Below are 23,737 nucleotides of genomic sequence, written 5' to 3'. Positions count from 1 at the left end.
TGCTAGCGACGTATCGACCACTGATAATTACCCCGATTACCCTGAGGAGGTCACACTCTACCCTTCCTCTCGAGTTAGCAGCAGCCCTTCCGTGACTGGTCTAGATGGGCCTGGGACATCAAGGATCTTTGACATATTTCACGATGATCCAACCAAACAAGGAAGCGAGCACGTGCATACGCAGCCTAGTGTAAGAGGAAAGAAGAGGACCCTTGAGGGACCTCATTCTTCTCGGAAACGACTCCAGACCCGCTATTCTACCACCGCAGATACGAAAATGTCGTCGACGAGAAGAAGAGGCAATCCAAAAGATGAACGCCCGTCTCAGGATGAAGAAGGCCATTCATATAAGCACGCCAGCATTAGGGACTTCCTACGATACCTGAAACACTTCCACAGTTTGGCCAGCGCTGAAGCCCAATTCTCAGATGATTTGGTCGACGGAGGTACTTGCAAGGAAAATCTTGCCGTGATTCAGAACACAATCAAAGATCTCCAACACACATACGGCATTATTGCAACGAGCAATATGGCAACTGATGAGACTGATAAAGAATTTTCCACTACAAAAAGATGGCTATTTGCGGCAAAAAAAGTGAAAGCCCGAAGAAGAACATCTGTTGTTAGACCTAAGGGATACCCAAAAGCTCGGATGGATGTCTATCCTTCGCCACTTTCCTGGACGAAGGCCCGCGGCAGTCAAACAGCGCCATTCTTTCATTCGTTCGAAAAAGAGCGACAGTCCCTCATGTTGTAATTCAAAGGAAGATTGCTTATTTCTTCTGGACAGAAAACTTGAGGGTTTATATACACATGCGACCTCCAGATTGATTTCCAATCAAAGCTGGTAATTCCGTGAGGTTAGGAATTGATTCCGTTACGATACGACATATCACAACAGCGCGAAATACCACACCTATTCAAACAGTAGGAGAGAAATGGGTATACAACTTCATCCAACGACGTGATGAACTAAAGACATGCTTCTCTCGACGATATGACTATCGGCGTGCTCAATGTGAGGACACTAAAGTTATAAAGGAGTGGTTTAATTGCGTACAAATTACCATAATGCAGCATGGGATTGTACCTGAAGATATCTACAACTTTGATGAGACTGGTTTTGCTATGGGCCTAGTAGCTACTGCCCGAGTAGTTACTAGAGCTGACTACTACGAGAGAACGCCTCTTGTAGAGCCAGGGAATCGAGAATGGGTTACTTCTATTGAGTGTATTAGTGCCTCTGGATGGGCCCTTCCACCATGCATTAGAAAGGAAAGGTCCATATAGAGGGCTGGTATCAGAGCAATCTACCACACGACTGGAGGATTGAAGTTAGTCCAAATGGCTGGAGACTAGTGATGAAATAAGCCTTCGCTGGCTTAAGAATCTCTTTATTCCTGCTACTACTGGCCGTACAAATGGGAAATATCGCCTCCTAGTTCTTGATGGCCATGGCAGTCATCTAACACCTCAGTTCGACCAGATATGCGGTGAGAATAGTATTATTCCTATCTGTATGCCTGCTCATTCTTCGCATCTACTGCAACCTCTGGATGTTGGCTGTTTTTCACCATTAAAGCGTGCATACGGACACCTAGTGGAGAAGAGAATGCGCCTTGGGTTTAATCATATCGACAAGCTTGACTTCCTTCAAGCTTTCCCTCAGGCGCGTACAGAGATCTATACTACTAGCAATATCTGCAGTGGTTTCTCTGCTACTGTGCTAGTTCCATATAACCCAGAGAGGGTGCTTAGCCAGCTTAATATTCAGCTGAATACACCAACACCACCAGGCAGTCGGTCAACCAATTCAGTACCTAAGACACCCCTATACCACCAGGCAGCTCGAGAAGCAGGCATCTATAGTGAAAAGAAAGCTTCAGAGGCGCGTACAGGAAGGCTCCCAAAGTCCTACCTCTTCATTAGAGGTTCGATTGGACAAAATCATTAAAAGCAATGAAATTGCTTTAAATGAGGCAGTTCTTATGCGTCAAGAAATTCGCGATTTACGAGCTGTACATGAGAAACAGCTTCAAAAGCGGAAGAAGTCTACTAGGCAGCTTATTGCTGCAGAGGGTTTTTCTATTCAGGAGGGCCAGGAACGATTTCTACAGTAGAATCAGGTCTTTGAAGCTCAAGATATTGTGGCTAGGGATCCAGGGCTTCCTGCAGTTGGACTACGCGTACGCGCGCCACCGCAGTGTTCTAATTGTCATATTCGGGGGCATACTAGGGTTAGGTGTCCTAATCCGCCTAGTGATTAGTTTTGTATAGAAATGCAATTGTTTTGTTGGTAAAAAGGTGCTTGAATCTCACCTAGTCGTGGAAATCGGATGGAGGTGGCCGACTCGCTTACCGAATACGTTAAATTACGGTAACCTGCCAAAATCTTTCACGGTGGATGGCTGGATGTGAAATTTATTCTTGTGCTTTCTCTGCGTGTCTTTCGATTGACTTCGTGTTTGAATTTAATTAGAGTGATAATCAGCCTCTGCCCACTGCAGCAGCTGCTCCTTGCCCACCCAGCCAACTCCAGCGCCGTACAAGACGTTGAGGAATATTGTGCATTCCCAGGTGAAGCCGAGCCGAAACACAGGCCTATGGCAGCGCCGGCACCGCCATACGCGGCGTCTGAGCCCACGTACTTGACGAGGTAGAGCGAAAAGGAGAGAATGTGTGGCCGAGCCCGTCATTGGCGCCCGACTCCGCAATGATCAGATCCTGGAGGTCCCCGGGGACGTTGTCATCCGCAAACTTTCCCGTGACAATGAGAACGGAGAGCAGGGGACCGGTGGGCGTGCACATGTGCCGACGGCCATGGCTTGTAGGGAAGCTGGGCGTCTGAGCAAGACCCGGACGAGCAGGCTTACGCATTTTGTGGTTGCACTCGGCTTGTCTCTGGGACGGATAAAGTCTGCTCCATTTGGTCTGTAAGCGACACCTACCAAGAGCGAAATGCCTGGTTTTCCTCAGGAGTCACTGACTTTGGTATTCCCTCCATCCCTTGGACGCCTCAGACCTGGAGGGTAAGCTGCCACGTCCTCTAGAACTAGCCGAGCGCGACCCGGAAGCGGAACTCACGGGGTGCCGTCAAAAACGTGGTCAGGAATGGCTGCCAAGACCTAGTCCGACCGTGCACTCATCCGTGTTCCAACTGGGAGCTTAGACCAGAGACCGAGTACGAGGTACGATAGTGTTTAATGCCAGGCGGAATGGACCATCCATTCTAACGGTGCATCACAAAAGATAATCCATCAAGAAATCCTTGGACTGGCACACAGTTAAAGTTTTCTAGTTTTCCACTATTCCAAGGGTAGACTAAGCCGCCCCGCATATACCCACTTCAGTGAGGCATAGATCTAATCTGATAGGACTTCAAAAGTAGCGAGTCCGATTTGGTATAGTGTGTTGAACGAAAAGCCACTTACGTGTAAATCCAAATTTCCTAACCACCCCTTGATTCTTTTTCTTCGTGTTTAAATTTTGCTTCATTGCCAGCGCATGAGACATCGTAAGCACGTCCGCTAGGTGTGTGGAGTATCTGGCTCCGCGTCCGTCATTCGTTCTGGTGGGGTCATTCCTTCGGAGCTTGCACTTGCAAGACACTTCGGCCAAGTTTGATCAGCGGTTCCGATAGAGCATGGAGGCAGACGCACGTCCAGACACACCTCCAGGCCCAACTACAGCTACAGCTACAGCGCGCCCACCGGCTCACCAGGTTTCAATTTCAGAGACGGATCAGTCAATATGGAAGAGATTCCGGAGCCAATTCAATCCGCGTCCAATCCAGGATGACAAACCTCGGGCCTGGTGGTTTGCGTCGACAGCCATCCCACTAATCGCCGCGGCCACCGCACCTTTTGCCAATGTGATGTCGATTGTGGCTCTGGCCATGCCTTGGAGAAGTACGATACATTACGACAAGACCGGTAATGACGGGCTTCCGCTTCAAGTCCCATATGATGATCTCACGTGGTATGGGTGGAAGGTACGAGAGAGCCATATTCATGCTAAGATCTGAATTCTAGGTCTGTGGCACTCAATGCGACTTCCCTCGCCTGCGGCGTAATAGGGAATATCTTTCTTTTGTGCAATTTCACTCAAGCGGTGCGATACATCGTCGCACTGCCCGTATCTATCGTACTTTGGTGGCTAGCAACGGGGATTGTGAGTTGAATGAACATTGGAATTGAATTATTGTCTATGAACACTGACTCCTTTAGTTGATCGGAATCACATCGGCCGTCCACATCTACACCCCCCGGCTCTTCCTCATCAGTTATACACCACCGCATTCTATTTTGCCGTCATTGCAGCGTGTCTTTATTTTTTCAACACTCTGATTCTGACGATCAATCTCCTCGGTTATTTACTGGGCCACTACCCGCAGCACTTCGCGCTTTCCAACAGTCAGCGAACTCTGATTCTGCAGACCACTGCATTAGCCGTATGGCTGGTAGTGGGAGCAGCCATCTTCCAGAAACTCATTGGGATCTCATTTTCGGACGCTTTATACTTCAGTGATATTACGATCCTCACTCTCGGATTCGGCGACATTCTGGCCAAGACTCCCGTGGCTCGGGGAATTATCTTCCCCTATGCCGTCTTTGGCATCGTGATGCTCGGTCTCGTCATCGGAAGTATGAACCAGTTCTTCGGTGAAATAGAAGATGACAACGTCGTGCGGAAAAGAATCGATCGGAAACGAAGAGCCTTGGTCGAAACTTCCCCTACCTCGGAAAATGTCCATTCCCATGGCCAAAATACCGTGAATATTCATTCAGAAACATCAGAGAGCGCGTCCCCGTCAAAACATAGCGAAGAAACTTTCACCAACACATCTACGACCGCATTTTCTCACACTGTGTTAGGCCAACGAAGAAAACAGGTCTCGAGTGAAGAGAAAGACCGATTTCATGCAATGCGTACTATCCAGAACGAGGTCGCCAGTTTCCGTCGCTGGTTCACCCTTGTCCAATGCCTGATCTCATTCGCAATTGTCTGGACAATTGGCGCGCTGGTCTTCTGCACTTTACAGCCTGAGCTGACTTACTTTGACGCCTTGTATTTCAACTTCGTCTGTCTCTTGTCTATTGGATACGGCGATATCACTCCAAACACAAACTCAGCTCGGGCTTTCTTTGTTCTTTGGTCACTGATAGCTGTCCCGACTATGACCACTCTCATCTCCGTGATGAGCGACACATTCATCTCCGCATTCCAACGCGCGACGAACATGCTCGCGGGATGGTCGAACCTCTCCAAGTCCCCTCTGAAGCACTCACGGTTTATGAGAATCCCTCTCGTTCTGAAAATCGGCTGGACTCGCGAGGCTGAACAGAATAGTGACATCTCCCAATCTGCTGATGAAAAACACGTCAAGTCTTCCTCGTGGTCGCAGCCAGAACGACCGTTTCCGTCCTCGGCTAAATCGGGCATGGAGTGGAGACCATCGGACATGGACGTCATCCAGAAATTGACATATGCCATTCGTCGGGTAACTCAAGATGCGTTAGATGGTGGAAATCAGTACAGTTATGAAGAATGGGCGGAATTCATGAAGATGATTCAGCTCAGCCATTCTCATCCAGGTGAACTGAACATGGACAAGGATGAGTATGGGAGATTACACTGGGACTGGATTGGCGAATGGACACCGATGATGTCTAAGCAATCGGAGTCTGAGTGGATCCTGGATCGTTTGTGTGAGAGCATGATTCGGTGTAGCAGCATGCACGGCAAAAGATGTCCCCTCCAGAACGAAGAGATCGATTGGGAAAGACACGAGTATGTCTCGACGAAAGAGGTAGATATTGGTTCCCAAGAGGGGAATAACTCGTAGCCTCTTACGCTTTTAATATTGTTTACCAGATTGCAAGTATGTACATATTATCTTGTATATTTTGAACCTGTCAATGCGCGACATGAACGAACTTGGTCTCCTTAGGCTTTAGAATACACTACGTTCTTATAACTCGATGAAAACCACTATCAACAAGAGTCGCCTTTCGTATCCATTAGCAGCTGTTTAACTGAACCGAGACGTTTTGAAACACGTCGATCAAGGGGACCGAACTTAACCTCGCGGATTCGACCAAGGTTGGTACTATACCATTCCAGTGCCTCCTGGTCCAGACAATGATCGACATGATTTTGTTGTGGCCGCATATCCGATTTCGGTCGAATGACAGGAAGCTCTCCTATAGTAAGGGCGTACTCCTTGGAGTTCGGCAACAGGTACATCTGCAAGAGCTTTTCTTCTGGATCACAGCGCAGATAACCCAAATACTATACAAGTCCGGTCTGAGAATTTGTAGATGGCGTTTATCTCAACATCTGCTTTGGGTATGCATGGTCCTCCATAATCTCGGCAAAAAGGGGGAATGCTGACCTGCGTAAGGTCGCACCCTAGATGTTTCCGTTAGATTCAAGCTGGAACAATAGTTGTATCGTGCATAACACTTTCCACTGTGAGGGATAAGGGTAAATTATATCAATCAATCAACCAACTACTGTATTCGCAAATTGATATGAATTTAACTAGCAACACCTAGACTGCGGCAACATCCTCAATATCTATGGATATCGACATATCCTCTCCGCCAATTGCAGCTATGGTATATGACCCAATATCCAATGGAGAGGATATGCCGCCGTTAGCAACACCTACAATCCACAAAGTAGTAAGAGGGGTGAGAAATGCAGCTAGCTAATAACTGGACACTACGTTGGAGGACGATGAACGGATTATCGAAATCGATCAGAATGTTCAGAAGCTATGAGACGGAGTCTCTTTGCGTTGTTTGAGCCTTAGAGCCGGACTGCTTTGATGGTGTAACAGCGCCACGTTTTCGGAGCAGTTTGACAATCTCTTGATCGCCTAAATATGAGGCTGCCTGGAGAGCGTTGCCGTAGAGACCCCCCTGCGCATTCACGTTCACTCCCTATCAATGAAAACTCGTGCAGGCGCTTTGAGCCCAACTCAGCAAGCATTATAAAGTCTGGAAGCACGCGGAAAACCAGGGCCATCGTTCCAGATATAAACAGCCTGATACAAATGACCCCATCGTTGGAATGTTGCTTCCTTTTCTAGGAACTTGACTACCATCCGAACTACATCATCGGAAGCCTGAGCTAACGCAGCATGATCTATCCAGAGTCCCGCCGCATATCCTACAATCGGAAAATCTCGCCTGATCTTTGCCTGGATACCGCTAATGTCTGTAAGATAGGTCAAGCAGGTCATCGTAAGGGAAATGCTGGCAGTCGTGATGTCGAAATGATTTCTGTCCGAGAAGGTACTCTTTGACAGAAAAGTGGGCAAGGTGCAACTCTATTTCGGTGGCATGGGAGACGGTCACTAAGCTAGGACAATAATTTAAAACATCAGTCTCACAAAAAAGTCGACACTTGATGTCAAACCCTCGCACATCGTTGTTTATCTGCGTCGCTAGTACTTCTCTAGCCTCGGCTAGTTTGAGAGGATGCTGGGAATGCACTAGGAATTGTAGGAGGCGTATCGCGTCGTCTTTTAGCTCCGTCGGTATGGTTGCAATCATACGGCGGTATGTCTCATGTAGGTTCCGCGGCAAAGACACGAGAGCCTCCTCCATAGCTGCCTCGTGACGGCATCGAGCCAGGCTGTCAAATGGACAGAACGCCCACCTGAACCTAAGCTGGGTGTCAGTACATCATCAGCAAAAAAGGGAAGAAGCGCTATCAACTCAAGACATATCATTTGAAGCACCTAGTTACCCACCCTGCTATTTGTTCCATGTCTCCTCTTCTCTGTTGCGATGTTCATTCGTTACCAGCCTCCGTCTATTACCACTCAAGCTGACGTGAATCTTTCGAGGGCTTCCAATATAACCAAAAGCCCGTATCACGTCGATTAGTTATATATCACAGACCGAACAGTTTCGACCATGGGAACAGAATTCGCTGTATCCCCCAACCCCTAGATACCTCTGCAATGCGGACGTACGAGAATGGAATCATGCCGAACGAGCATTGCATCACTATTTGCTGCGGCAATTGCGGACACCAAGGGATGAGGCCCGCCGTAGTGTCCTCACAGCATATATTGTGGGTTGAGGGGTGAGAGGGGCCCCAAGAAATTTGCGACTAGGAAGTGAAGACGACTAAAAGGACAAGGGCATTCGACAGGCTTGTACACAAACGCTAGAGGTCCCTGAACAAAAATATATTCATGAAATCAATCCTGGCATACCCCCATGGAACGAGACGTGAGAGGCAAACGCATCCAGCTTTGACGCAACAGCCGCCAAGAAAAATAAATGGCCCCTACGTACTGCCACAATGCCAACATTGTTAACTAGTCAACACCCGCGGACAGGAAGCTGGGTCAGGAAGGGTGAGTTATCGGAAGTTAACAATCCTAGACCAAGCTTGGCACTCATAACCGTAGAAGCTTCGCGGTGGACCAGCCCACGTTTTTAGACACTGTCTACATGGGAAAGAAGTGTGTCTCCCGGAAAACCTTTAATCCCGACTCATTGCAGTACCTCTGTGTTTCTGCATTATACTAGCTGAAAATGACAAATGTTCTCTTGCACCTGGTTTTTAAATGATGATCGCAGCTCCACAGCCTGGTGGACCACCAGTGCCAGTAGTCGCTTACAGTTAGGAACATATTCCGGAAAAATATCGGGAACTAAGCAGAAAATTGATTGGGTTTGGCACTAATCTACAGGGAAGTGCGTATATGGACCGATCTATACCAGACTCCTTAATCTCCAAGGGCTTCAGATACGGTCGGAGCACAGTTACATTTTGTTATTAGGTACAAACAATCATAGTGCGTGGAGTTGGCGTGAGTCACGTCCCTTCAACGAATGCCGATAAATGTCCGTCTTCACCGTATGTTCCCGATTTCCTGGACAATAAAAGCCGTGAACCGCGACCAGAATCTTGAAAACCCCAATCTTCTTTCGTGAATTTCTTGGTTTAATGTTTATCAAAATGTTCCAAGTCCGACTCATGCTGCGTCAGGTTTTCTTCTGGACCGCGACGTTTGCTTCCACACTCCACGCGACATCCGCCGAAAGTCAGTGGAAGTGGCTTAACTACAATGCGTCTACAATCTCTCCAATCAGGGAGGTTATCACTATCCACGCTCCACCAGACACCGACATTTGGAGGCCTTCCATAAACAATGACAACTTCACAGCGCCTTATCTGTACACTAGCATTGAAACCAGCAACTTTCAAAGCGTGAATGTCACTGTTCAAGCAAATTGGAAGACACTCTACGACCAAGGCGGCCTTGTCATTACTTTTCCAGAGCGGCAAGAACACACCTATTTGCAGTGGATCAAGGCGGGAGTCGAGTTTACCGACGGAGCGCCCTACTTAGGCGTTGTCGGCACAGACAGACTGTCCGATTGGAGCTTGAGCCCGATGTTGCAGGACTCCAATACCGGAAACGCAACTATTGAAATCGTTCGTGATGGGTCAGACGCTTGGGTGTATGTGATAGAGGGAACTAGGCGACGGTCTCTGCGCCAGGTTACATGGGCTTTCAATGAAGGCAACTCAGAGCATATGCACGTGGGAATTTATGCAGCCAAGCCAACTCGGGAATCTGGAGTGGGTCATGAGTTTGATACCCTTGCCGTTACCTTCAAATTGTTCAGCTTGGAAACAAAGAGCTGAATTTCGACTACCTTTGCTCGGCTATGTTTCTCTATCACTTGCGATTGAAATTGAAACAATCTCAAAGCCGATATTGACATTTTTGTGATGCGTGGAACTCATCTGGCAGAGGGATCCCATCTTCGACGTAAATAAGACATAGAAATACATGTACATGACATATCTGACTCACGGAGAGTCCCACTGGTCCCCATACCACAAAGGGCAGTCATTATGAGCTTGTAGGCCCTGACCTAATTCCTCGTTGGGGGACGCTCAAACTGCCGCGAGTTTCTGTGAATATCTCTCTCTGATCGTCGGTCTGCTGCAGTCAGCTTCTTCGGCCATCTGAGAGGTTGTGAGTGACTGGCTTTCCATCATATCGTGGATGAAGTGTAGCTTGGATGGAGGGGGTCTCGGCGCCATGCTGCGCGGTGCAGCTTGAGACTCGCTCGAGAGGAAAGCACAGGGACAAAGCTAACAGCACGGAAGGAGGGGCAGGGTAGGTAGCAGGCGTATTGGAGTTTCGTGCAAAGTACGCCAAGACAGGTTCTGTGAGCGTCACATAACATACTAGGTCTATTCGTGGAAGCGGGGGATCCGCTGCTAACCCACATATAGGCTAGCGTTTTTCAAGTCAGGGTTCGGGATATAATTCGTGTGAGTGTATGGGGTAAACTGATTTCGAATATTACTGTAATATTTGGTGCATTTTGAGGCGCTCGTTCCTCACGTAGCCACGTCTGCCGCCTATATGAAGTACCCCATGACTAGACCCTGCGATTAATGATTAAAACAAACATCTATGGTCCAAAAAAAGCATCGATCGACAGCACTGAGTACTACTTCAACCTGCTGCCTAGTTAGTTTGCCAGAGCACCCTGCAATGGTATATGACCCTCAGAATCCCACGTTGATCTCATTCGTCTCTAACGCACGGTCGGCAATTGCCTTGAGCATCTAGTGATGAGTTTTGAGCCACTGCGTTCTATCCCTGGACGAAGAGTGATCGACTGGATGCCTGGTATGGAGTTTCTCATAAAGGGGAGGTGCATCCGGCATCTCAATGTCCCCATCCTGTCGAGAATGTTAGCAAGCTTCCAAAAACAAGGGCCTGGGGGGATACACTTACCACGTCTGGAAGATATTCCGTCTGGAGGTACTCGTATTGCACCAAGGGGGAATGCGATTCCTCCTCGTGATCCGATTGATCTCGAACCGAATATTGGGATTGGAATTGTTCCCGGCTGCAGTTGTAGTGATATGGTTGCCAGACTTGCTGATCACTGTACTGTTGAATTGATTTTTGTCTCCCCCCGGGGCCCGGATCACTCCATGTCTCGTCCAGGCGGCGATTGCGTTTTCGACCCCGTCTCGGGCCTTGTCCTTGATTAGAGTTACTCACCCCCTCAAAAGGTCGGTGGCGTAGAGGCTGACGGGTGTTTTGCGTATGATTCATACTCTGGTGACGTGGGCCTTGACGTCCGTTGGGGGATGATCGTCGGTGTAAGTTGAACTGCTGCTTGGGTAAGTACTGCTGAGAAATAGACGGCATCTGAGAGCGGCCTTCGCTGCGAAGATTACCAGAGAGGCTACCTTGCTGCACATCGTTGGATTGATGGTGATTCTTGTGATTGTGGTGGCGGCCGTGGCGGTGATTTTGATGCTGAGCTAGGGGGTGCTTGTTTTCGTTCCCACTTTTCGACGGCCTTTTTGAACCATGCATGGGAGGCTTGATGCGAGAGCCTGCACCAGGATTGACTAAAGGTCCGTTTATTCGTTGTCCCCGAGGCCACTGCTGGCGACCACCCCAGTGTAGGACCTGATCCATGTTTGCTTAGGACTGTAGGTGGATGAATGAATTCTCACATTCCAGTTCTGATTCTCAGTCACGGCGGATAACTCGAAAATTGATGCTTTGTTTGAAAGAAAAAACTCGCATGGTCGATTCTATCGGAATAGGTTTCAGGAAAGAGAAAGCCGTCCATATCGGGTGGTCCATGGGTAGGCTTTATATCTCAGGCCCCATGCCCTTCGCCCATTGTGAAAGACTCGAGTGATCCATATATAGTCACGGCCCTGAATGATTAGAATCCTATACGTCTTTGTCCTGTTCCAGAATCAAGTCATAAATAAAGACCAAATTTCCCCGAAACACACTGTGCGGTTATCATAATCGTGGATCTATTCTTTACTCAGATGGCTCGAATCCCATCAAACAAAGGCACTCCATTCAGTAATAATCTCTTTGTTTGTTTCATTCTGTAGTTGTAGCGGAGAAGTGCCACCTTCGCGGTAGACTGTACCGTCGGCCCTCATTGCCCCTTTTATGTGGTCCTTTGAATCTCAAGGCCATCTCATTGTTCTTCCGGGCTGCGGGTGCCGAAGCATCCAGATTGGGATTAGTCCAAATCGTCCTCGGCCGGATTCGCCCATGGACATCTTGACTCCGCCCATGAACGGTGTCGACCAGCCCCATGGTGCGCTTCTCCAAGCTCCAAGGCTGCCTCTGCTCCTTGCCCCGTGGTAGTTCCTTGTCTCCTTGTGTGGGCATTTCCCAGGGTTGTCATGTTCCATTGTTCTTAGCTTCAATTGTTGATGCGAAGATGCTTATCGCGGGGCCGATGCCGGCAATAACCTTATCTATGCGGGGTCGTTCTGCACCATACCGTACGCGTCCGCCACGGTGTGTGGGTGGTGGCAGGTGCAGGGTATCCGCCGGTATCACCGCGTATTGCCCCTCCATCGCGCCCTGCGCCCTACGCCCTACTCGCAATACACTAGTACTACATCGCAGAGGACGGTACATCGTGTAGCATGCACTCCAACCTGACAACAGATGTACATGTAGTACCACTAGTAGTACGTACTAGCCCACTATTGTCGTGAGAATCCCTCTGCCCTCGGGTTCCCATTCGCCCGCGCCAGCATTAAGCATTGCCCTTGACGCGCTCTTAGATAACAGCAATGTCCCCGACCAATCGACCGGCCCTCCCCGTCATATAATCCAGTAAGGACCTGACCTACTAGTACCATAATGATAGTGTTGCTAGTCGGTATTAAGTAGTTGAGGGTTGTACCGTACCGTCGTGACTCCTAGCCCTGGATGAGTCATGTGCGCCGATCGGAAACGCGCTGCCGAGCGGATATCTCGTCTCCAAAATCCGCCGGGCCTCTCTGGTTTGGCTCCGTAATCGCTTCAACGCTGGCGGCCTTGGATTCTTCGCCTCGATCACGACGCTCCCACATTCTCCGCATCGACCACCCGTCCCGTGAACCCGCCAATTCCTCGCGACAGTCGTACACGCGCACCCACACATTCGCCATCATGAGTCCGCCCGCGCCAGTGGACGTTGAGATGAGGGGAGATACCGACACGTCTGCGCTGTCGGTCCCAGACCCGTTGACCGTCAATGGCATCCCGGGATGGCGGGAAAAGATGGCCCAGATGCCCACGGGGGTTGCCGCAGCCTGTAGCAGTGACATGTTCAAAAGCCCGGTACGACCAAGTCCATGACCAAAGCTCCGTGAACGGAGCCCGCCGGCGAAAGAACTCTGGTTCGTCGCAGAACAAGTCCATGAGGGACGAAGGCTAATCGGAGACATTGGCGTGACGGTAGGCTTGCTACACCAAGCCCAAGGCCAAGCGTTTCGAGCGTGAGTGACATCCAGGGCGACGTTGGGGCTCTCAAGAGACAAAACGACCAAATGGGCTGGAGAAAAGTGGACTGACAGTCATTGCGCAGACCGTTTCTCGACTGAAGCCAAATCTCGCAAGGTTCGTGTCTCGGATGTAGGACAGGCAATACTCAGCAGGTTTTGGTTCTGATCATCGATCTCTCGACAGGCGTCTACGTTGAAGACCGCTGCTCGTTTTCTGAAGAACCCAGGTATGTTTTGGTCCCGGATCCCCATCGACCAAATGGGCCATATCAAGATACGCATGTATGCTGACTCGGCGCGTTACCAGGCATGATCTCTCTTGGCGGTGGACTACCCTCACCCGAATACTTCCCCTTCGAACACCTGGATATCAAGGTCCCCACCCCACCAGGGTTCTCTCCCGAGGCAACCAAGCAGTCTGGCTCTGTGTTGCGAGCTGGAAAGCACGATATCAAGGAGGGATCTAGCGTTTATGGTTCGCTCCGTCCCTCTCCCCACCACTGCGTGGTTTTCTGTCCACTCTATATGCTTATACTGATAATTTTTGTTCGACAGATCTCGAGATTGCGCTTAATTACGGACAAGCGACAGGCGCCGCTCAACTGCTTCGCTTTGTCACCGAACATACCGAAGTATGATCCTGTGCGAGATCGTCCCTGCGGCGCGCGTGGCTGACAAGAAACAGATCATCCATAAGCCGCCTTATTCCGATTGGCAATGTACTTTGACCGCGGGCAGCACATATGCCTGGGATACAGCTCTTCGCCTGCTGACCGAACGCGGAGACTTTATTCTGATGGAAGAATACACGTTTGCCAGTGCCGCCGAGACCGCATTCCCGCTTGGCCTCAAGGCGCTCGCCGTTCCTATTGACGAACAGGGCCTCATCCCCGAGGCCATGGACGCCCTACTCACCAACTGGGATGAACAGGCTCGGGGAGCCCGGAAGCCCTTTGTCCTGTACACGATCCCAACGGGTCAAAACCCAACGGGGGCGACCCAATCCGCGGAGCGTCGTCGGGCTGTGTACCTAGTTGCGCAAAAGCACGACGTGATCATTGTCGAAGATGAGCCGTACTACTTCTTACAGATGCAGCCATATGTGGGCCAAGGGGCCCCGTCGGTACCGCCGCCCGCCAACCATGACGAATTTATCAAGTCGCTGGTCCCCTCCTTCCTGAGCCTCGATGTGGATGGTCGCGTGGTCCGCCTGGAATCTTTCTCCAAGGTCGTCGCACCTGGCACACGTGTGGGTTGGATTGTCGCCTCCGAACAGATCGTCGAACGGTTTGTTCGAAACTTCGAAACATCCTCCCAGAACCCCAGCGGAATCTCTCAGATGGTGCTCTACAAGCTCCTGGACGAGCACTGGGGCCATTCGGGCTACCTGGACTGGCTCATCAACCTGCGGATGGAATATACCGAGCGCCGCGATGCACTTCTCAAATCCTGTGAAAAGCACTTGCCGCGAGAAATTGCGCATTGGGCGCCCCCTGCGGCAGGCATGTTTGTAAGTTGCCCTGGGACCTTCAGGCTCCCCCAACCTCGTGCTTTCATGATCGCTAACGCGCCCATCTCCCCTAGCACTGGATCGAGATCGACTGGCGGAAGCACCCCGGGATCGCCGCGGGGAAGACCCGTGATGCCATCGAGGAAGATATCTTCATGTCGGCCGTGGACCACCAGGTCCTGCTGTCCCGTGGCAGCTGGTTCAAAGCAGACAGCTCGGTCGTCGAAGAAAAGATGTTTTTCCGCGCGACCTATGCCGCGGCCTCGTCAGAGAAGATTGATGAGGCGATTTCGCGCTTCGCCGAGTGCCTTCGTGGAGAGTTTAAACTGTAGATAGTACAGTCCGCCTAGTGCTCCTGCTCAATCAATAAATACTCTCAAATTTCTTTTAAGTTGCAAGATATACGAGCCTGGCATGCACCTTTATGAAGCGTCCTTTGGGATTGCTCTCTTTCCGGACCAGCCTTCTGCATGGCCGGTTTCCCTCGAGCCTACTTTAATAAATTCGCACGCATCGGTACGGTCCAAGGCAACTTGGAATCGACCGTCACTCTTTCTTATCATCGGGCTAGCAAAGGAATGCGCGCATCTGCGTGCGTTTACATGCAAGCATGCCAAGATGGCTAGAGGTGCAGCGGTCGTATCTGTGGAATGGAAATTGAGAAAGCCGCCAGCATGCCCTCTGAAGGTGGTGACAAAACTTCAATACCAAACGTCATCATGGACGACTAAGCCTAATGAAGAGCCCGGCCCCAAATATCGAAGTCGACCAGCGGATGCGTCAAGGTTTCCAGGCTCTGACTCACCTTTCCCAATCCCTGGATGAGGCAGCTATTGAAAACCACTGGTAGTAGCGCGGTTCATTGCCTGCGGACAACATTTCTGGAGTACCTCCAGGGGATTCTCTTCACGGGGCTGGTTTGTCTGTTGCCCAGCTGGAATCTGCCGAACCCTCACCACGCTCCGATTTTCCCTGGAGCGACGTCTATTCTCAGCCGCATTCTGTAATTTCAATTTATTTCCTCTTCGTTGAGCATATTGTGATCGAATCGGACTATTTGCGAGCCCCACATGTTCTTACTGGGGTACATCCGAGTCCTTCCTTCCACGAGGTACTCCCAGGCCATTGGAGCCTTGAACCAGACAATGATCGCGCAAATCACCGTGCCTCCTAGTGGATCAATGCCCCACAAATGAGTCGGAGTTGCCAATGGCGACTCACGGCCGAACTCCCTGGCGAAGAGCGACAAATGCTTACGACATAGTTGATTGCTCGATCCATCCCCATTAACAGGAGTGAAGATCGATAACGTTTCATTTCGAAAATCAAGAAACCAAATAATCTCAGAGCCAAAAGAAATAAAAATTTCAAGTGACCAATTTCAAACATCGGATAAGCGATGGGGATCGTTGCCGATGTACCGTACGCTGACGAGGTAGGAGCCGAGAATCTGCGAAACAGTACGCATAAAGAGCGTCATTACTTTACTCCTGGTAGACATGGATGGCCCACTGAAAACAAGGCCCGTTTAGCTAACTCCATCTCCTGGTTTATTCGAGATTCAATTCTAGGAGATCGACCAAGATATTCGACCGAAATCAAGAGCATCCTCTCAGCAAATCCGACCCTTGAGGCGCCGAGATATCTCCGTACGAAAGGGTGCTTCTTGGACTTCAACGACGAACTTACTGCTGGATGTGGTCCGACATTTGAAAGACCTCAGCGATGCAGATGACTCTGATGCGGAAACCATGGTATGGCAGGAACAGAGTTCCATACCCCAGGCCACGGAGCCAGCACAGGTTTAGTACTTCACGGTATCTCTAAAAAGGGCGCGGGGCTGAGCGAACGATGTTGGAAAAAAAGTAGAACCAAATGGGTCTCTTCACACCGGTCTTTTCTCGTACATCAATCTCTGAACACCTATCAACGCTCTTTGCTGGCCCTCGGTGATTGCCTCGATTACATTCCAGCTCCATTTCATACCTGCATCGCTGGACATAAAAAGCCATGGCTTCCACATCTGATCAAAAATACTCTCCACGACCGGACCGTCTGTCCGAGGAACCGTCATCGAAGAATGCCCAGGGCCTGTTTCCTCCCGATGCCTGCCTCTTCGTTGGAAAGTACGTATGAGCTGGAGGTTGGATAGATTCACAAGATGATCTGACCTTACTGCAGTATTCCTACTCAAAGTACCCCCTCAAAGTTAGAAGACGACATTGTCTCCATGTTCTCCCAGTTTGGGAAGTGCTATGCCAAAGTGAAAATCAATAGCGACAGGAGCTTACCCGGTGGCTTTGTTCAATTTGAAGTATGCTCCTGTCAATCTCCTCTGATACGAGCCCTGATTAACTAAACACATGTCGTACAGAAAGTAGAGCATGCCATAGCAGCGCTCCAACTTGCAGGTGCCTCATTGAATGATCGACCTTTAAGAGTCGAACGAGCGAGAGGAGAAAGTAAGTCATACTCTCGCGCTGACCAATTTTGACCAACCAGGATTTCGCGAGGAGAGGCTGACATCGGCAGGAACCGCACTCCTTTGTTCTCACTCGATGGAGCCTCCGACGCTCAAAGAGGCTTATCAGGCCTTGGCAGGTCTAGGTGCCCTTGAAGGTTGTGCTGTCGGGGACATTTTCAATGCGTCTAAAGGGCAGTACCCCAATGCCTGTACAGTTACATTTGCTTTCATCCTCGATTACGAAGATGCCGTAAAGGTAGGTGTGGAATATCGTGCATTTTCATCAGATTACTCACAGTTTTCTTTTTCTCCAGCAACTTCGAAGTCCAAGAAGTGTTCACAGTAATTACACGCTGCACAAAACCAATCTACCTGGCAACCCATTCGCAGGAATCCCAGCAGGCGTAAATCCCGAAATCGCGCATCCCTACAGATTTGGAAATACACAGCTATCGGGAATGTCTTTCTCTTCTCATCGCAGCGGTCTTCATGGTCGCGGTGGTAGTCGGGTTGGTTGCCAACGTGGCCGAGGATCTTCTCGCCATTTGTTTCAACGAAACCATCGCCCTTCACCTCCCATTGAAGCCTACCCAAGCGATGGATGCCAATCCCCGAATACGCACATCCACAGCGCAGTGCAGCAAAGCGATGGAAATTATGCGCCATACTGGTTCTCCGGTGGGGCGCCAACCGGGGTGGCATTGCCTCTGCCTGGACCTCCACAGCTTCCACCTCCTTCGTGGACGCCTTCACATACAGAGATCCCTGGCCCCTACTATCTGTACGCCTATGCCCCTGGGAACGGAATACCCTCCATGGTGCCGGAAGCGCCCCCTCCTGCATATACAGAGGGTGCTTTCGGCATAAGCGGTACTGCCCCGTATGTCAATACTCACACGACGAGCTATAGCCAGAACGTCTTTAATGCGAACGGCTATTCGCCTTACCCTACAAATATGGTAATGATGCCATTTACCACTAGCAGTACCGAAGCACAGATGATGAATACTCTCCCTCAAATGAGTGTTGGTACAGGTCTCAATGTCCCGCTGGAGGGAACAAACGTCCCACACCAGAAGTCGAATGCACCACCACCGATCCCCAGCACACAAATTCAACATTCGCAGAGCCCTGTTCTTTTGACGCCGCCATCTGGACAAAGTAGTGCCGAGAATACTATCAAAAACTCTCCAAATCAAGAATACGCCCGGCATCTTGGCCAACAAGCTGTGGGTCATGAGATTGCTACAGTCATTCCGGCCGAAAGCCAATCGAACACGCCATCCAGCTCGGGGTCGGAGCTATATTCCAGTGTAGAGACAGGTTCAGGGACTGAAACAGACGACGACAAGGTGGCGGAGCCTGTCTCCAAGAATGAGCAGCCGTCAACAAACCCTCAGATCCGAGTCCCCAGGTCAAAAGAGGAACTGATCGCCCTTTTCCATGGCGACATATCTTCTGCTTCTGATACGGAGGCTACAGTCTGCCCGTCTCACAAGTACAAGAGGGGTCAGAAAAGCAACGGGAAGGTCAAGGGTGAGCTCAAGAACCAGGTTAGGGAAGAAGAGAGGTTGGACACTACAAGACCGACTGTCAAGCAGGATGAGGCTCTACGGCCACCGATTGAAGACTCAACCATCACTCCACCCACATCCGAGGATAACAATAGTCTTTCTGGCTCGGATTGTGGTACTTGGACCCGGAAGAAAATACAAGATATCCTTCGCGAGGAGAGTCAACGTATTGGCCCGCCGATGGAGGAGGACGAGCTACGCCGTATTGCACAAGAAATCGACGAGGAACGCCGAGAAACTGAGCTGCTGCGGAGGGCCTCAAGAAAGTCCGTTTAGATTACATGTGTAGAGTTATTGTGTCGTGTGGAGCTCATCATTTTTACTGAGCTAGTGGGAAGTACTATAAGGGTTGTTTGTGAGACAAATGCGTTTTGATGTTCCTCTTTTCTAGTCGGGGCCGTTTTATAGCTTTACAGATTATTTTCAAGATGGCTACGATGAAATTTGATCAATTTCTATTGCAGCGGTCTGTGTTTTGAATCGGAAGGCTGTTATTGTTTGTTCTTGTAGTCTGGTAAAAAACCATTGCATGGGCCTAGAAACAAGGGAGCCGTCTGGCTAGGTCATGTTTGTGCTGGACATTTCAGCATTTTGCACTACTGGGCACATTCTTGCACTTGCTGCTGGTCTTCCCACCCTTCACACTAACTCCACTCCACTTCCATCCAGAGCAGGCACCAGAGGCACACAAAACATAGACATTCGTGGCGCTACTGTCCACAGTTCCCTTGACATTGCTCAAGGTAAGTCCAGTAATTGGAACACCGTTGGTAGGGTTGCCAGTCGGGCTGCCGTTTTTGTAGTCTTGCTGAACAACAATGCCGTACTTAGAGATCCCGGACAGGGTAATATCCTTGTAGGTCACGCCCTTCACAGAGCCGGTTGCACCGTAGACCGTCTTGACACGAACTCCTGCACAGTACCAAAAGCCATGTCAGTGCGAATCCGTCGGGGAAGTTTCCAAAGTTGGTCCTCAAACATACCGTTCTGCGAGTTGGTGATGCTACAGTTTTCGATGTTCACTGTGTCGACGGTGTTATCGGAGCGCCCGCCAACAGAGCCGATTGAGATTCCGTGGCCTCCCGTGCACGTAGCTCCAGTGAAATGGATATTCTAGACGTGATCATGATCATGATTAGTCCTGGCCGCTTGGATAAGAACGAGGTGAGACACAAACCTTTCCCGAGTTCACAGCCAAGCAATCGTCCTGGTTGTGGACACTGGGGTTGGTAATGTAAACCCCCGTGCTGGATCCAACATCGAACGCATCGGTGTTATGTCCACCCTTGCTATCGCCATCGGCGTTGTTCACGGTGACATGGTCCAGGGTGAGCTCCTTGGCATTGTTGATGCTGAATACTTGGACTGGCGAGTTCTTGACATAGAGGTTCTGGATCTTCGAGTTGATCATCTTGTGGGCGTAGAAAAACTTGGGCTTCTTCTTGCCGCCGTTCGTTCCCTTGCCATCCCACCAGCGGGACCCATCGCCGTTCAGGATAGCGCCCGATGCGCCCTTAACGGTGATATCGGTTCCGGAGACGGAGACGAGAGGGCCGGTCCATTCTTTGTACCCGAAGGTAGTTTCACCTTCGAAGATGACCTAGGTGTTCGTGCTGTGGTTAGTCCATCCTGGTATGTCAAGGGTACTGTGTGGGCTGCTTACGGTCGTTCCATCCTTCAAGCCCGTCAAGTCAAGAGTCGTTCCGGCAGGAACAGCGACATCCTTCAAGGTAATTGTGGAGCAGGACTTCTTGGACTTGATGGCAGATGCAGCACCTTTCGAACCGGTGAAGGTACACGAAGCAGACCTCCGCTCCAGGGCCGAGGCGACTGTCGGCTTGATCTCAGACGCGCCAGGGATGGTGCTTGCCGCAACGGCTCCGAGAAGACCAAGTAGGCAGAATTTGATGCTGGCGACCATGATGAACGTCGATGACAGATGAGAATGTTGATGCCTTCCACTCGAAACAGGTTCAACCTGCCATTTTATATTCTCATCACTTGTTCTCCCGAGGCAGACCCTGCATGACCATTCTAGATGAACCAGGCCAACTCGGGCTAGATCAGGAGCCTGTTCGCCCACATGGCGCCAGCGGATATTTTCCGGCTGCGTGGGTTGAGGCCCTGTCCATTTCCTCCAATGCGAGGCTCGGCTTCGAGCTCTCAATAGTCAATTCAAGGTTTTTGTTTCAGTTTCAAACCCAGCGTTCGGCCCTACGGAGACTGAGAACCCGATCGGGAATAGCGTTGCTGGATGGTGGAAATGGCCAGGTGCAATTGAGGCTGCACCAGGCTGCACCAGTTTTCTGCAGGGTCGTTTCGGAGAAAGACACCGAGGACCCTCAGTGGGGATGCAATATATTTCGGCGCAGAAACCCCAATCCATCCGTCATCCGCCCGTCGTGCTCTTCCATTAATTTCGCCTGGTTCTCATTAGAGCCCGCCATGCGAAATTATCTCCAGGCAACACTCAGATTGCACTGATGATTAGGAATCAATGAAGCTTGGGACTATTACCGTTGTGAACTGTCATAAAATGCCGCTGCAAGAACTCCGAGGTTTGCGAGGCCGTCCTCAAAGCATGACCCTCCAATGAATCTTGCTATGAGTTCCTAACCCAGAGTTGAGTATTAGGCTTGTGTGCTTCTGTCATACCAAGTGTAACTAGTATCCAAAAGCGGGCGTCCACATACTACATGGCCTGGGCTTTTTCTCTTCACACCCCTCTTAGAAAGCATAGCGAAAGCACAAAGTCACTTACGCTGAGCCAGGAAATGCGATGCATACATTATATTCATTGTACTGTTATCTGTGGCAGGAAGCCCATGATCGGGCCGTAATCCATGGATATGCCTGGCAGTAAGTCCGTATTATTGTACGAAGTGGTTGCGTCTGAAAGAAAAGGGGAGAAAGAAAGGAATAGCAGCAGAGTCGATTGAGAAAACGCCTCTCTGTAACGAGGCCCAAGTCGTCTCATCCTGGAATTCTGTTAGCTGAACTTCAAAGCGATGGCGAAGCTTCATGCTGGCAATACATGCTTTTGGTCACTCCCTCCTGAATAATGCACACAATATTACCTTATCTCGCCTTTTTACTCTCGGGGCCGCATTGTTTCTCCTTTCCCAAGTTCTTTGTTCAAAGAATATATTCTTTCTTTGACATACACTCGAAGATCTTTCCGAACAAGTATAAAAGTACTCGAGTCGACCCTAAGTCTATCGTTCCCTGTCAATAACCTTTCCGTATTCATTGAAGATCCAATATTGTTTCGCAACAGCACTAACTCGAAGCTAAGTGTATACGAATCTTACCAGATTGTCTCGTCGGTTGAGTGAGGCTATCGCCGCAGGCTTTACCGCCATTCGACGATCAAGCTGCTGTTTTCACTGACCAGAGCTCTGATGATCAAAATTTGCAAGCGGCGATACTAGGAGCCCACACCACCAGAAATCCCGCAAGGGAGCGCTGGGTCGAATTTTGCTTACGAGCTTCCAGGTCTAATGCACTATCAGCAACTAGATAATGAAACCACCCTTTAAAAATCCACCAACTCCCCAAGCACAGATTATAGTGTATACTACTGACGCACAGGTTGCTAGCGAACATCCTAGCAGCCACTTCTCTAGTACTTTTAGAAGTCTGCAATCTGTTAGCCCGCTTGCAGATACCCAGGACAATAGCGACGCACAATACTATGGCCCTACAGCGTCGCAAGAAAGGTATGATAGATATAAGCAAGATAAGGCACAACGACGCCGATTGATGGAAGGTCCCAACGAGCCAGGTTGCTCTTTTGCCCCCGCTACATTGGTTCTCGAATATTTTGTAGTACAAAGCAATACCACTTTGGACGTTGGAACTCGAATGTATCAATCTCCGCCGGGTTCACATTATGAGAATCTCGGGCTTCCTACTCATGTCGAATACACGGGTCTTATATTGGCTCATGATGATTTTCGTTGGATTGGAATTGGTGTACCCGGTATTCTAGTCATTGAAGTGATTGCGAGAAGACCTTCAGACCCACCACTCCCTTATATTATGAGATAAGCTATGCTATCTATCAACGGTATTTGTCTTCTGAGCCTTTAACCCGAGTTTATTGGACTCACGTTGTGAGTAAAGGCACACTCAACTTCATGGATACGAAGCTATACTCTGCGGAAAATACCTTAACATGGTCAGAGAATGGTCAGCAGACATTCACATATTCTAGTCACCCAGATATATATGACTCCCTTTTGGGCACTCCTATCGGCAAAATCGTTGCTGCCATGGTGCTTGGTGCATATCAACATGGTCCTCATCGCATTTCGTCTGTTACTGCTTGGCCGTTTGGGGAGATTAATAGGCTCCCACGTCCGAAGCCAAAGGTAGGTCATATACGATTTGATATTGAGCGGATTGAGAATGCGTAAAACCTGAGGCTCTTTTTATTTTCATATTATTTCTCTTCTCTTCATTCCTATTGTTCTTATGAAGACAGTCAGCTGATCTACCGCCTTCGCGTACCTATATCTACGCGTCCATAGCTAGATATCTTCGTCAACCGTCTCCAGCCACCATCTCTCCACAGATTCTCTGTCTCTACAGCTCTTTATTTCCTTTGTTCTTTGCTATTTCTTTCAGATACTCAACGCTACTTGATTGACAATTAGAATAAGAATTTTTTTTTCCCGTGACCTATTCAAAAATAGAAACTCAGTATCTGCTGTGCTTTATGAACCTTGACAAGCAGAAGGTCTAGGATGCGTCTAGGCTCCTGGTAGACCTGCCAATATAATATTGGTAAGCCGATTTAGATCTTCAAGTATAACCCCGATATGAAGAGCAAAGTCAGGAAATGGCAGGCCACACCAGGTTCCGGCA

General features: G+C 49.6%; 7 protein-coding genes across 7 annotated transcripts; 4 read left to right on the top strand and 3 right to left on the bottom strand.

Annotated features, from left to right (window-relative positions):
* Window positions 1-2,601: 2,601 nt before the first annotated feature.
* On the bottom strand, window positions 2,602-2,877 carry N7532_000871 (Na/H antiporter; the record flags this gene model as incomplete). The annotated part of the gene is made up of 1 exon (XM_056613375.1): window positions 2,602-2,877. One exon carries the CDS (start codon window positions 2,875-2,877, stop codon window positions 2,602-2,604), a length of 276 nt encoding a protein of 91 aa, XP_056480599.1.
* A 766-nt stretch (window positions 2,878-3,643) lies between these two features.
* Window positions 3,644-5,845, top strand: N7532_000870 (potassium channel family protein; the record flags this gene model as incomplete). Its single annotated transcript, XM_056613374.1, has 3 exons — window positions 3,644-3,991; window positions 4,032-4,170; window positions 4,227-5,845. 3 exons carry the CDS (start codon window positions 3,644-3,646, stop codon window positions 5,843-5,845), a joined length of 2,106 nt encoding a protein of 701 aa, XP_056480598.1.
* A 3,140-nt stretch (window positions 5,846-8,985) lies between these two features.
* On the top strand, window positions 8,986-9,678 carry N7532_000869 (DUF1349 domain-containing protein; the record flags this gene model as incomplete). Its single annotated transcript, XM_056613373.1, has 1 exon — window positions 8,986-9,678. The coding sequence occupies one exon, from the start codon at window positions 8,986-8,988 to the stop codon at window positions 9,676-9,678; it is 693 nt and encodes a 230-aa protein (XP_056480597.1).
* Window positions 9,679-10,617: 939 nt separating this feature from the next.
* On the bottom strand, window positions 10,618-11,488 carry N7532_000868 (uncharacterized protein; the record flags this gene model as incomplete). The annotated part of the gene is made up of 2 exons (XM_056613372.1): window positions 10,618-10,734; window positions 10,790-11,488. 2 exons carry the CDS (start codon window positions 11,486-11,488, stop codon window positions 10,618-10,620), a joined length of 816 nt encoding a protein of 271 aa, XP_056480596.1.
* Window positions 11,489-12,763: 1,275 nt separating this feature from the next.
* Window positions 12,764-15,162, top strand: N7532_000867 (aminotransferase-like domain-containing protein; the record flags this gene model as incomplete). The annotated part of the gene is made up of 8 exons (XM_056613371.1): window positions 12,764-13,156; window positions 13,278-13,314; window positions 13,404-13,450; window positions 13,505-13,547; window positions 13,628-13,795; window positions 13,876-13,952; window positions 14,006-14,830; window positions 14,905-15,162. The coding sequence occupies 8 exons, from the start codon at window positions 12,764-12,766 to the stop codon at window positions 15,160-15,162; spliced, it is 1,848 nt and encodes a 615-aa protein (XP_056480595.1).
* A 1,678-nt stretch (window positions 15,163-16,840) lies between these two features.
* N7532_000866 (uncharacterized protein) lies at window positions 16,841-19,144 on the top strand (the record flags this gene model as incomplete). Its single annotated transcript, XM_056613370.1, has 5 exons — window positions 16,841-16,956; window positions 17,012-17,144; window positions 17,205-17,292; window positions 17,333-17,550; window positions 17,609-19,144. The coding sequence occupies 5 exons, from the start codon at window positions 16,841-16,843 to the stop codon at window positions 19,142-19,144; spliced, it is 2,091 nt and encodes a 696-aa protein (XP_056480594.1).
* A 307-nt stretch (window positions 19,145-19,451) lies between these two features.
* Window positions 19,452-20,789, bottom strand: N7532_000865 (glycoside hydrolase family 28 protein; the record flags this gene model as incomplete). Its single annotated transcript, XM_056613369.1, has 4 exons — window positions 19,452-19,780; window positions 19,852-19,981; window positions 20,046-20,468; window positions 20,532-20,789. The coding sequence occupies 4 exons, from the start codon at window positions 20,787-20,789 to the stop codon at window positions 19,452-19,454; spliced, it is 1,140 nt and encodes a 379-aa protein (XP_056480593.1).
* Window positions 20,790-23,737: the final 2,948 nt, after the last annotated feature.

The sequence above is a fragment of the Penicillium argentinense genome (assembly GCF_028826775.1).
Source record: "Penicillium argentinense strain IBT 30761 chromosome Unknown utg000001l_segment0_segment0, whole genome shotgun sequence".
In the NCBI taxonomy this organism is placed as follows: domain Eukaryota; kingdom Fungi; phylum Ascomycota; class Eurotiomycetes; order Eurotiales; family Aspergillaceae; genus Penicillium; species Penicillium argentinense.
Note: the sequence above shows the minus strand (reverse complement) of the source record. Positions and strands in the feature narration are given on the sequence as shown.